At 35.0% G+C, this 12,868-nt stretch overlaps 2 protein-coding genes across 6 annotated transcripts in view; one reads left to right on the top strand and one right to left on the bottom strand.

Annotated features, from left to right (window-relative positions):
- The window catches only part of Rab5 (RAS oncogene family member Rab5), a 37,711-nt gene extending 30,141 nt beyond the window's left edge, over window positions 1–7,570 (top strand). For all 5 annotated transcript variants that reach the window (XM_067104050.1, XM_067104052.1, XM_067104053.1 and 2 more), the window contains exons 3-6: window positions 1,008–1,159; window positions 3,613–3,829; window positions 4,379–4,497; window positions 5,654–7,570. In XM_067104050.1, the coding sequence (XP_066960151.1) occupies window positions 1,008–1,159; window positions 3,613–3,829; window positions 4,379–4,482 (473 nt within the window). In that variant the 3' untranslated portion in view covers window positions 4,483–4,497; window positions 5,654–7,570. The remainder of the gene's footprint in view (window positions 1–1,007; window positions 1,160–3,612; window positions 3,830–4,378; window positions 4,498–5,653) is intronic.
- Window positions 7,567–12,868, bottom strand: part of LOC136838673 (transcription initiation factor TFIID subunit 5-like) — a 34,391-nt gene continuing 29,089 nt past the window's right edge. The window contains 2 exon segments of the mRNA XM_067104047.1: window positions 7,567–8,177; window positions 10,818–10,995. Of these exon segments, the coding sequence (XP_066960148.1) occupies window positions 7,966–8,177; window positions 10,818–10,995 (390 nt within the window). The 3' untranslated portion in view covers window positions 7,567–7,965.

Genomic DNA, 12,868 nt, shown 5'->3' on the forward strand with positions numbered 1-12,868 from the left:
TTGCCTGGTTTTTCATGTGCTATTCTTGTTAGTAATTTTGTTTTTGTTGAGTATCATTTGTGAATTGTGTATTTTTTTATTTTAGAGTTTTGCATATTGTTAGTATTTGTGGAGTAGAATGTCATCAGTACTTGGCGCACATTTTATTTTACTGTCGTCATGGAGCATCTAAGGTGGGAAGGAAGTATGTAATATTTCATATGTCCAAGTATTGTTATTGGTGTTGATTGGTTTAGTAAAATATTTTAGTTTCTGTAGAAGAGAGATAATTTCATTCAAGTTATTGGGTACTTAAGAATATTGTTAAGGAGGATAAAGTAATGCCTTTCTCTGAAGTGTAATTCTTGCTATATTGCTGAAGGTACTCCAAAACTCCTGAAGCTTCATGACCCCTTAGTGGGGGTAGTGCCATCACTTCACCTCATGCAGTGCACTGTAGGCATTGCTCAAGGTTCTTGCAGTGACCCTTTGGCTCCTAGCTGCAACCCCTTTCATTCCTTTTACTCTGCCTCCGTTTATATTCTTTTCAATCTTTCTCTCCACACTGTCCTAATAATTGATTCATAGTGCAACTGCTGGGTTTTCCTTCTCTAACACCTTTCAAACCTTGTTACTCTCAATTTCCATTTCAGTTGAATGACCTCATAGGTCCCAGCACTTGGCCTTGGGCCTAAATCCTATAGTCTCTTCTATTCTTATTTTATCCTCAACTCTAAAGAAGGTGACTGCTCTTCATACTCTTCAGTATTGTTACTGTATGTAAAGGGATAAACTACTTTACCTGGCTAGCCTTGGATTACCTCAAAACTAACTCAGCTTACATATTGTTCCTGAGGAAATCAGACCTCTGCTCTTTATATAGGGGTATCCTTCAGGGGTAAGTTTAGACCAAGTGCTATTTGAAACTAATAAAATTTCTAAGTAGGGGGCTTTCTGTATCTAAAGCATGCTGCACAATTGTCATGCATTAATCTTCAAAATGTTTTTAATTTGATTTTCTCTTTCAGCGGCTTTCTTGACCCAAACGGTATGTTTGGACGATACCACAGTAAAATTTGAAATTTGGGACACAGCTGGCCAAGAACGATATCATAGTCTAGCTCCAATGTACTACCGGGGTGCACAGGCAGCCATTGTCGTTTATGATATTACTAATCAAGTGAGTATTTGATAGAAATGAATCTTTGGCTGTAGAATATATTTTTATTAAATTATTTGGCAAAATTTTTTTTTTATGTACATAAGTTTTCTGTTGTAGGGATAAAAAAAAGCAGCTATCAAGTAATGTTATACAGTATTTAGACTGCATTTTATCTTGGTCACCAGTGTTTGTAAATGAGAGAAGCTTTTCGTTAATCATGAATGTACCATTAATTTAATTATCCTTGTAAGAACACTGTAGAGTAAATTCTCATTAGTGTTATAAAGGCATAGAGCTATTGTTGGATGCATAACTTGAGGTCAGCCTTGACTAGTTCTTAATTACAGTGTGCCCTTGTGGGGATTCATTATTTGAATGTGAAAACATGACTGGAAAATATTTTATGACAAATGTCAAAGTTCCCAAATGTAGAATGTGAATTAGCTGCATGCTGACCACACTAATAATATAAATACACAAAAATAAAAGAAAAATTTTCAGCTTAATACATAAAGGCATCATTATTAGTGTCCCTGTAAGGGGTATCGCCATAGGCCATCTCTTTTGGTTGAATGTGTGCTGTACTAAAGGGAGTGAATAGCATCTCATTTGGCTTCTAGCTCCACCCACTTTTACTTTCATCTCCATTCCCACTTCTTTCTTCAGTCTTGCTGTCCATCCTCTGTAACTATTACATCTTAGTGCAACTGTGGGGTTTTCTCTCAGTGCCATGTTTGATCCTTGTGTGTCATCTCTTTTAGTTTCTGGCCCTCTGCATCTTGCTGTCCAACCACTCCAGTTCCTCTATTCACTGTATGAGACACTGAATGACCAAGTGTCCCAAATTCATAATTTAGTACTGCAGTATTACCACTGTGCTCAAAACTTGATGTTATAAAACCCTTACTTGAAATTGCAACATGACACCCCTAACAAGGACTTTGTTACTATCGCTGTTTATATGAATAAAGCCAAGGCTAACTGAAACTTTATAAGTCTTGATAAACTCACAGTTACATGCAGAGAGAGTAAGAAAATGCTACTTTATTACTACTATACTGCTGACTGTGCCAATGTTCACTACAAAAAATACCAGTATAATATGTAAAAGATACCATTTTTCTGGGGATGAACATGGAAGAGGATTTTTCAGTTTCATAGTAGTCAGCAGTTCAGGGTTGTCAAGATAGTTAAAATGAATAACATGATTCACTTAAACTCAGTGTGGATCACTGTGAAATAGATCTACATTTGATCCATTATGTGACTTAAAAGACCACTGTCAAATAGAATTTAGAGGCTTATGATAGTACAGTACCTGGAATTATAGTGGAGTCTTAGGCCACCTATCTATGTTCTTAACAGACTGCACTAAAGGGATGATTGAGTTGCATTTATTGAGAAACATGAATTGGAAAATATACCACAGGGGGTTGTTGTAAGTGGCTCACTGTTCTCCCTTGTGATGAAAAATATTTTGCGTTAGTTATCCAGCAGAATTAGAAATAGTATACAATATATATGGATACAACCTTATTCTATACTACCTCCAACTTACAACAGGTGTGTAATTTTCTGTAAAAAAAAAAAAGTCATGTTTTAAAGATATGAAATAGAAGAGGAATAAATAAAATGGAACTAAATCTGAGAAAAACATGAAAAATGCCAGGTTTAATCTTTGGTAAAAACTTGATTTGAGAAACACAGATGACATAAAAACAAACAAACGTAAAAATTCATCATGCCTTATGAAGCTGTTGGCTTCATCTTGGAGAGCTGACAAATCAACAATGATGTACCTGTGTCAGACAATGGAAATCTAATGTTTGGTTTGTCATCAAACTGCTAGAAGTCTGGTTCAGGTCCTCCCCAAATAAATCTATATGTGACAGAAGTCACCTTCCTTTTATCTCCACCATAACTTAATCAAACAAAAATGCAATAAAGCTTCAGATTTTTCTATAAATGCTACATGCTGATGAAAAGGTTTTAAGACGCGTAAAGAAGACTGTACAAATTAAATGCTGTAGAAAAAGTAATTATATTCAGAACTACAGACCTCGGTGGTCTCCTCCCTAATAATAATAATGACTGGTTTCAGCTGTATCTTGATTCAATTTTCAGTCCTTGTTCATGAAAAAAAAAAATCCTTCAGTTCAAGCTCCAAATCTAGAAATATGATTCAGTGGTCTTATAAAATTACACTCACTCAAAGTATAGTCCTTGGTAATAATGAGGGGAAGCTTGTGGGAGAAAAGGCATAAGTATTTATGAGAAAGCTAATGCATATACTTTTGCAGGTTTTTTCATAATTTATTTGAAAATCCTCTGTGAAATTGAACCTGGTGGAATTGGGATTGTATCTCTTTGAGATATGTGGGAAAGCTTAGGTGTTTAAAAAGTAATAGAAGTTGGTACTTTTAAATATTGTGTTAAATTTAAATTACACATAAAATACCTTTTGTTTACAGGACACATTTGGTCGGGCCAAGACTTGGGTCAAAGAACTCCAGCGACAAGCTTCTCCTAATATTGTGATTGCCCTAGCTGGCAATAAAGCAGATTTAGCCACGAAAAGGATGGTAGAATATGAGGAAGCCCAGACGTATGCAGAAGAAAATTCGTTGTTATTTATGGAAACCTCTGCCAAGACAGCCATGAATGTAAATGACATATTCTTGGCAATAGGTAAGTTGTTTTATATATTAAATCCTCCATGGAGTGAATAGTTTTATGTTTTGTTGTAAATTGTGTCACATTGTTTTTCCTGTATTCAGAAGAAGAACGCTATTCATATGGAACAAGCTGACGGGGGCCATTGACTTAATTCAAGCTTCCAAAGAATATGATGTTCATTAAGAAGAAGTAAGAGGAGGTAAAGGGAAATGCAGAAAGAAGAGATCTCGCTTATTGAAAAAAAAAAGTTAAATCACCAGAGCATAAATTATATAAATTCAGTGGCTTGTGCCGCAGACTCTTAACCTCTAATGGGACTTAAATAGCCTGAGATTTTTCAAGGCCAAAAGATGTGTTAGGGAGAGGAAATCTAATGTTAAAGAAAAAGATCCCTAAATTAGAAGTTGGACATATCTTACAAGTGATGAGTACTCTGTTGCACTATACAAAGGGAATTTTTTAACCTGAGATACATTGTTAGATGGCTGTGTTTGCAAGTGATGTAATAAATTCAGCGCTTTTAGGACAGCCTTTCTGTAACCTCAGTAATTGTCATTACAGCGAAGAAACTGCCAAAGAGTGATAGTACTGCTAGTGGGTCTCCTGGTGGCACTGTCAGGGTGGAAGCCCCACCAACACAGGGTGCTGCTGGCTGTTGCAAGTGATCACCTAAAGTACAGGTAAGAGATATCATTTACAGTCAACCTTGTATAAAACATGTTTATATTTTTAAACTTGTTTCTTATGTTTAATAATTAAAGGTAAGAGATTTTAAAATCAATCTTGTTAATTTTATTTTAAAATACTCGTTTATGTGTTTTTAATATCTGGCATTGATATGAAACTAATATAAATTGCCCTAAGGTAAAAATTGAATACCAGCATTCTAATGTTTGTCATGGTATCTTTTGTTATTCAAAAGCATTCTCATTACATATGAAAAGTTTAATGCCTTTGTGTTCAAGTTTTAGGTTGTCAAGGGTTGAATTCAGTGTTTAGCAGAGACAGAGGTCAGGGAGAAGTACTTTAAAATGTAATTGACTTGTGCATTGTGGAATGGGCTTGATTTTGTTTTTGGGCTTATTCTTGAATATTTTGATTTATAAATAATTTCAGACCAGTACAAAATTTGTATAATTCTGAATTATAGTGATGACCTTAATGTTGTGACCAGCATAAGCCTAGCCAACTTGACTCTAAGCATTTATATAGGATACTTTAATTCTAAGCCTGTTCAAAGATAATACAGCATTATTAGTATTTATTGTCATCTTAATAAAATAGGTCCAGGTATTTTAATACCCGTACCATTTTCATAATCTCAATGAATTTAAGTCAGATGGAAAAAAGAATATTTAAATTGGTTATTGGATATCTTCATAAATTTAATTTTCTTTGTTATCTCTGTACCTGGTCAGAAGTTCAGGTGTACACAGCATTTTCGACAGCTGTTTTCCTTTGTGTTTCTTTCAGCATATACTGTTTATGGTTTATTTTGTTATTGCTGTTTCTTTATATTCCTTCTACCCTGTTTTTCTTCAAAATGTGCTTATGTAAGTTCAGTACTTGCATATCTTTGAGACATTCTTAATCCTTTTACATAATTCCTTTTCATGCATAGCTAATGTAGAGTTTGATATCCAGGCATTTTATTTTTGTTTTTGCTAAAGTGTTTTTTGTGTATTCAATTTTTTTTTCCTCAGTAATGTATCTAGGGATAGTTGATAATGTGCTTTTGACCTTAGTGATTTAAATGTGTTAAGGCCACAGGTGTTTCTTTAAATTAGTGAAGGTGGTTACTCATGAGTAAAGTGATTATTTTCATTTTTGTTTCAGGTGAAACATTGTGATGCTAGTGTAAGTTACGATACCCAGCTACTGGTAGCTCACTTTTCTCCATTGGATTTGAAGATTCTGACATTCCTGGGTTAAAATTACTTTTGAGGGTCTCAATTTTTCATTATTCAGAATTTTAGTCTGTTTAAGGTACTTCTCAGTTGTCAAGTTGTACTACAGTTTGAAGGTAGTCTAAATTGACAGCATGATTATATTGCTAAAGAAAAAAAAAAGTTAATCCCCGATTAGAGGTCGATTTTCTTGCATTTGTGCATTTTGAATCACACGGGGCCCATCTCAGGCTACTTTACAAGACAGTTTTACTGTTTGGGACCTCATTCATTCACAAGTTTAAGAAATTGAAAGTCTTGTTAATTTTCAAACTTGATTTCACATGTTAATTGGTATATCAGTTGCACATCGTAATGCCATTCCCATTTATTTATTTCCTGTAGGTATCTCCTCCTCCCCATCTTATATTGCAAAGATAAATGTTAGAAATTTTATTAAAAAAACTCCTGAACACTCTAGGTTCACAAAGTGGTTAGAAAGGTTTCTTGCCTTCTCACTAAGTCATATTTTGTGAGGGATCTTGCGCTCCAACAGTTAATCTGCTCACCAAAGTGAAGGAGAGAGAATATGTTTATAAAGCTTATCATTAATATATGAAATTGATATAGTTAGGTGTTGTACAGTATATTGATGCATGTTCTTGTGTATCATGGTTTACAACCTGTTTTTACCAACATCTGACAAGGACGATATCAGATTCTGCGAGAGTAATCACCAGAGTTAAGAGTTGATTTTTGAGCTAACATGGTCATACATGGAACGGTGAGCATTCATAATTCACTCGAACCATTTTTGTTACAAACAGTCTGCATCACATCTGAGAAAAAGTCCAGTCCCATCTTATGCTTGACCATGATTGGCCATGTGATAATAATGTATATTATCTATTTAAGTTTCTTTTTATAAAGTAGGGAAGAATTTCTATGTCATTTGTAAATTTTTTTTGTTTACCGTCACATTAACGGAAAAGATTAGACTTGGGTAGCTAAACTACAAAGGCTGGCAGTCAACAGTAGTTTTTAGAGATCTCTAATGGCTTTTGCAGAAATAAAAAATTTCAGGGATAATTGTAACAGTAAAATAGTTAATGACATACAAGGCTTGTACAGTAACAGGAAAAAATATTAGTACAATTGGCAATGACTGATAACATGTTGCTGCATATTAAGATTAGAGTTTCAGGGCTCCCATGTCTAATCTGACCGTCAATTGTACTCCTTTTGCATCCTGGTACATGATGCTTTTGGCCAATTGAATATATGCTGTAATGAATGCCCAGCTGTGGTGTGCCATTGATATAATAAATATGACATTGAAAGTGTTTATCAAGATTTTTAATTGTATTAGAAGTATATTTATGATTTTCAAATGGTACCATTAAAGACTAGTTTTAATGGCTTTTAAAAGCATGCTTTTTTGGCTTTTGATGGTCAGATTGCAAACTCTTCAAATCTTGGTGATCAGATTGCAAGCTCTCATCATCACCATGGCACGACCATTGCGAGGCATTTCAAATGTCAATATATGACCACTCCAGCAATGATAGGCCTTAAAGTATATGAGGTTTATTTTCCATATTTTAAAATGAAAGTTAACCTGATATATAAGAAGTTTAAGGATCGACTATGGTTGGCACGTCATATTAGCTCTGCTCAGTTGTGCTTGGAATTGCTCAGTTCTTATATTTGATTGATGTGTGGCATCCATTTTGAAGATTTAATATCTGCAGTTGCCAAGCCAAGCACAACTGATCCTGTTTCATGTGTACACTAAAACCCTAAAGTCAGACAGCAATCTTGTACAGTTAAAAAAGTACCTATTATAAATAATAAAATATTAAATTACCTTTGGCATTTTATTAAAAAAATTTTCATACGCCACAGACAGTTCAACAATGACATGATGATGTTTTTTTGTTTGTACAAAAATAACAGATGGGAGACTGAAAATTTGATATCATAGATACTACGACATACAAACAAGCATTCTTGATTTTTTGTACTTGGGATTAGATGAGAAATATGAGCATGATGCACGGGCATAGGTCTTCAGTTTAAGAGCCTGTGACAATTAACATACACTGCAAGTGACATTAAGTTCACTTTGCAAAATAATGAAACAATTCATCTGAATACTATAAATAATTATACTAATAAGTAATACATTCAGTTTTTATGAACCTTTCAATTAAAAATAAACTTCAGTAGATCCTGATACTACAAATGCATTTTTTGAAAAAATCAACCTTCAAATGGTCCTGACACTAATAATACATTTCTTCTTGTAAAGTGTGTTGCCAAAACGGGAGTGTTCTTGGTGGGGAAAGTTCCAAGCAACAAACTTTCTTCTCCTCTCTTCACGTCTGAATTTTGTGAAACATTTATGTCATCTTCGTGGTTGTCTTCTAGTACCTTGCCAAAATCCCAGAGCTTCACACAGTTGTCTAGTCCACCTGTTAAAATTATAAAAAATATATAAATTTAAGCCAAAGTAATGACAAGATCACCATTCTTTAGAGTAAAAATTTACAGCTGCTTGGATTTGTGGTACCCTGAAACAATTTGCCTTGTACTTATATAAATTTAAGCCAACACAGTAACAAGATCACAATTATTTAGATTAAATATTTAAAGCAACTTGGAATAGTGGTACCCTAAAACAATTTGCCTTGTACTTGAGTATCTTTTCTCTTCTCTTTATTTCCTATTATCTGTAATTTCAAATGAACACCATATTCTTTGGAGGCTTGAATTTGAAGTCAATGGCCCCTGTAGGCTTGTTCTATATGAAAAGGTTTTATCTTCTATAGCAAAATGCTGTCTAAGATACTTGGTTATTAGCTAGTAAGCACTATCAGGCACAAATGTCATTATGATTGAAGGGTCATTGCATACAACAATGACCTACAGCATAAGAGTCCACCAGTCTTAGCTTTTCCTGACCTTTCTGTAAAAAGCTGAGAATAGTATTAAGACTGCAAGGAGTAGTAATGGTCCTAGGTACAAGTAAGAAGAAGAATGAGAAATAATACAGAACTTCGTTATTAAATTTTCTATAGCTACCATATTTATATGGCTTTGGTGAAATTCAGAGAAAATACTCCTCTTGTATAAACTTTCAAAATTACAAAATTGCTACTGCTCCTGTTAGGAGCTTTATCAACCACCCATTTGATATTTCAAAAAACCCTTATCAACCACCCTTTTGATATTTCAAAAGACCTAACAGAAAAATAACAGCATCTTGAGCAATCTTGATTTCAAATTACTACTGTAAGTTTTGAAGTTTGTTCTTAATTCACAGATATGCCCATTGAATCTGTATTAAAATATCTTTAAAATACACTGACTGGATTTACCACTAGCAGCCAGTCAAATTTTTGAATTAACTAAATTGTATAAGTTAATTTTTAGTGGAAAATTCTATAGACAAATGCTTATATGGCAATGGTAACCCATTACCACCAGTTCTCTCAAAGCTATATACTGTACAGACTCATGTCTGACACAACACTATCACACAGCTGAGAACCAGGGAGGCGCATACTCAGAATCACTGTGTTGGATAGTGATGGACATTTTTTGTCTGGGCAGAAGAGCACAATGCCAGGATAGTACCAAAGCTTGTGCAAGTGGCACAGAGCCAACCCCTTGAGCATTAAGTTCCGAGTCCTTCCTTTTGAGGGGTCAGTGAATAACTATAGTTATAGAGGTCTGTGGCAGGTATAAGAAACCCCTCTCGTCAATCTATTAACAACTTTGTTATTACCCAGTGCAATGATCCAGGTATGGGTCATATGACATTATGCCTTTACTCCATTCTGCCTTATCAGGCAAGTTCTTGCAAAGTTGCAGAAGACCATGCACTGGTTTTGAAGTACTTTTTATTACTTCCATATGACCTTGCAAGACTTCCCTACTCCGCAATATGCTTAACATAGTTTTTCTGCTATTTTTGGCCTCCTTGAGGTGTCAGTAAGGACCATGCCTTACCTGGAAAGGTGACCCATTCCATGTAACAGCTGCCTTACCTTCATCTCTTAATGGTGAAGATGACCTTTGTCCAGTTGAAGCAGTTCAAGTTCAATTTTGTCTACAAGACAAGGATGTTTTGTTTCTACATCCTCCCAATTTTTTCACAGGGTCAAAAAATGAGGCAGATTTTAAAAAATATTCAGTCTTTTTGGCTCCATCACATGATGATCAGGACATATTTCTGTTTCTGACAAGGATTAAGCTCAAGAGATTTGAGTTTTTCCATCTTTGGCCTTCAAACTTAGCTTGGGGCCTGCTGCCATTCTTTGAGCAGGAGTATGAAACATCACCTTATCTTAACTGGATTCTATTTGAGAGATGTTACTCATAAACACTTAAGATTATTTTTCATAGCACTGATTCTCGCTGAAGGACATATTACCTACTAGAAAGAACTGTGAGTCTTCATTTTCATAATGTTATTATCCTTAATCCCCATGATATCATTCTGTGCTGATTCTACTGCATATTTACCAGTTTTAAAGCTTTTGACCCTACAGGCACCATAAATGGGGACAGGGGATTGGCCTCTAACCTTTGTCATCTTTCATCCTCCATCAACCCTACTGTCACATGGGAAATGAGGCCATACTGATTATCTGTCAAATGACTGAGCATGCATAGTGGAGATAATCTTTTGGTGATGGTAAGATGCATTGTTATGACTGGGATTTCATACCTATGGGAATAATACCATATATGATTAATGGGTTTGTGTGATAAAGCATCTTTTGCATTAATTAAACTATTTTTTATTATACATGACTGAAATAATTGATGGATTTTGAATCAGTACTAAATTAACTGTTTATTTATTCCAAGAGAACTATACCTCCCTTCATATTTCTACCACCTGAGTTGTGATTCAACACTTCCAAGCTTTCATTTCCTCATCCTTATTTTAAAATGCACATTTTGTAATTCTACACTAAACTGCAAAGAGTCACTGGAATTTACTTTCAAGTAATTCATTACTAAATCCCTGAAGAAGTTTAATTTATAGAATCTTAAAAAAAGCAAATTAAAAAAGTAACTGGCATTTACACCAATTTCAATACCTGAGGCAAGTATATTGCAGTCTCTGGAAAAGCATATTGTGAATATCGTGGAGGTGTGAGATGCCATTTCTGTAATCAAGTTGCCATGGGACATATCCCACACTAAAATGCGCTTATCCCCACCAGCAGATGCTAAAAACCGTCCACAAGGTGAAAAGGACAACGCATCAATGGTATCCTAAAAGAGAAAGCAAATAAAACATGAGGAAACTGTACTGCATACATGAACATGAAAAAGACATTAATCTTTCATGGAATACACAAAAATAAGAATACTGCAGAATAGAATTTAGAATTTCTGCCCAAGGCCACGCGCTGGGACCAATGAGGTCATTCAACGCTGACAGGGAAATTGATAGTAAGAAGGATTGAAAGGTGTAACCAGAGGTAAACCTCGCAGTTGCACTATGAAGCAATTGTTAGAGAGGGTGGAAAGTCAGATAGAAGAAAGAGAATACGAACAGAGGTACAATAAGAGGAATGAAAGAGGTTTACACAAAAATTGGAGATAGAGTAGTACCTTCATAATTTAGGAAACAGAATCACCACTAAATCACATGCCCATTGGCAATACTTACCACACTATTCTGTAGTTTCATAGAACTCTATACAGATTTTAATTTTCCTAAAAATATAAAGCAGTTCCAGTCAGAAAAACATGTTTAGTATCCAGTGGTGTCTAAGCAACTTTTCTTGGCAAATTGTTTTGAGTCCCTCCTGACACTGAACAAGACATTTAGGTTCTGGGTCAATAAAATTAGGGCCTTGAACTCTACAGTCATTAAATTAATTTTATTTGTGTAACTTCTGTACTGTAATCTCCTTCAAGTGTGATGTTAAATCTTTGAATCTATACCATGAGATGATTGATATAATAGTCTTATGTTGCCTAGACCATAATGTATGGAGACAATAGAAAGCAAAGAAAAGAGAAGGGAGCCTAACATTTCCGGAAGACAAAAGGAAATGCCTCACTGATGATGAAATTTTGTAGGAATCTGAGGGAAATGGAAGCAAGGAGAAAACAAAAGCCAAAAGAAGAATCTGTTACTGAACTAAGTTGTCTAAGGGCTGCTGAGCTTCACAGAGTGGATATGGGATGTGTTTGTCTGGCATGCATTACAGAGAGAATGAGAATTTAAGGAAGAGGTGCTGGAACACTTGCTACTACAGTGAACCCCCCGTATTCGCGGGGGATGCGTCCCACACACCCCGCGAATAGGTCAAATCCGCGAATGCTTAAAACCCCTCTAAAAACACTTAGAACTGCCCATTTTGATAGCTTAAACCAAGAAAAACCCTGTAAAAATGCTTATACTGAGTATTTTAATAGTTTTATCACAAAAAGTGCATTTATTTATGAAAATTAGTCCCCGGTTTTCACGACGTTCGAGGTTCGGCGCTTTTCAAATATATTCATCAGAAATTATTTACAGTCGCCGATCCGACGGAAGAAATATGGCCCCAAAATGGCAGAATAATCATAATTTGAAGGTTTTTTGATGTAAAACTCAATAATAATGCAGTTTACATCGTTTTCAATGCACCCAGAGCATTAAAAGCAAAGGTTTTCTTATGATTTTTGACGATTTTCGACGATGTTCTTTTACGACGATTTTGATGGCGTCGTAAACGGGGACCGCCTGTATATGAAAATACAGTAATTAGTGAATATTTTTCAGTGAAAAATACCGCGAATGGGCAAATTTTCCACGAATGATGGCTAGATGTGTTCCACAGAGAAACCCGCGAATGCGTTAGTCCACGAACCATGAGAACGCAAATACGGAGGGTTTACTGTAATCATAAAGTACCGTAAAATAATCCTGCTAAGAAGAGAGACAAAAGGAAAAACTGCAACAACAGCATTTCAAACATGGATGGATAGGGTTGACATAAAATTAAGGATACTCAACTTAGGATCAATTTAAACAATGAAGTACATGTGTTCTGACTTAAAAAAAGTCAGAATAACCATATTCACATAAAATAACCTCACAGACAGCAAAGTAAATCACAGCCCACAAACATTAAGTCAAAAATATCCTTTA

Source organism: Macrobrachium rosenbergii, chromosome 5 (genome assembly GCF_040412425.1).
Source record: "Macrobrachium rosenbergii isolate ZJJX-2024 chromosome 5, ASM4041242v1, whole genome shotgun sequence".
Lineage (NCBI taxonomy): Eukaryota > Metazoa > Arthropoda > Malacostraca > Decapoda > Palaemonidae > Macrobrachium > Macrobrachium rosenbergii.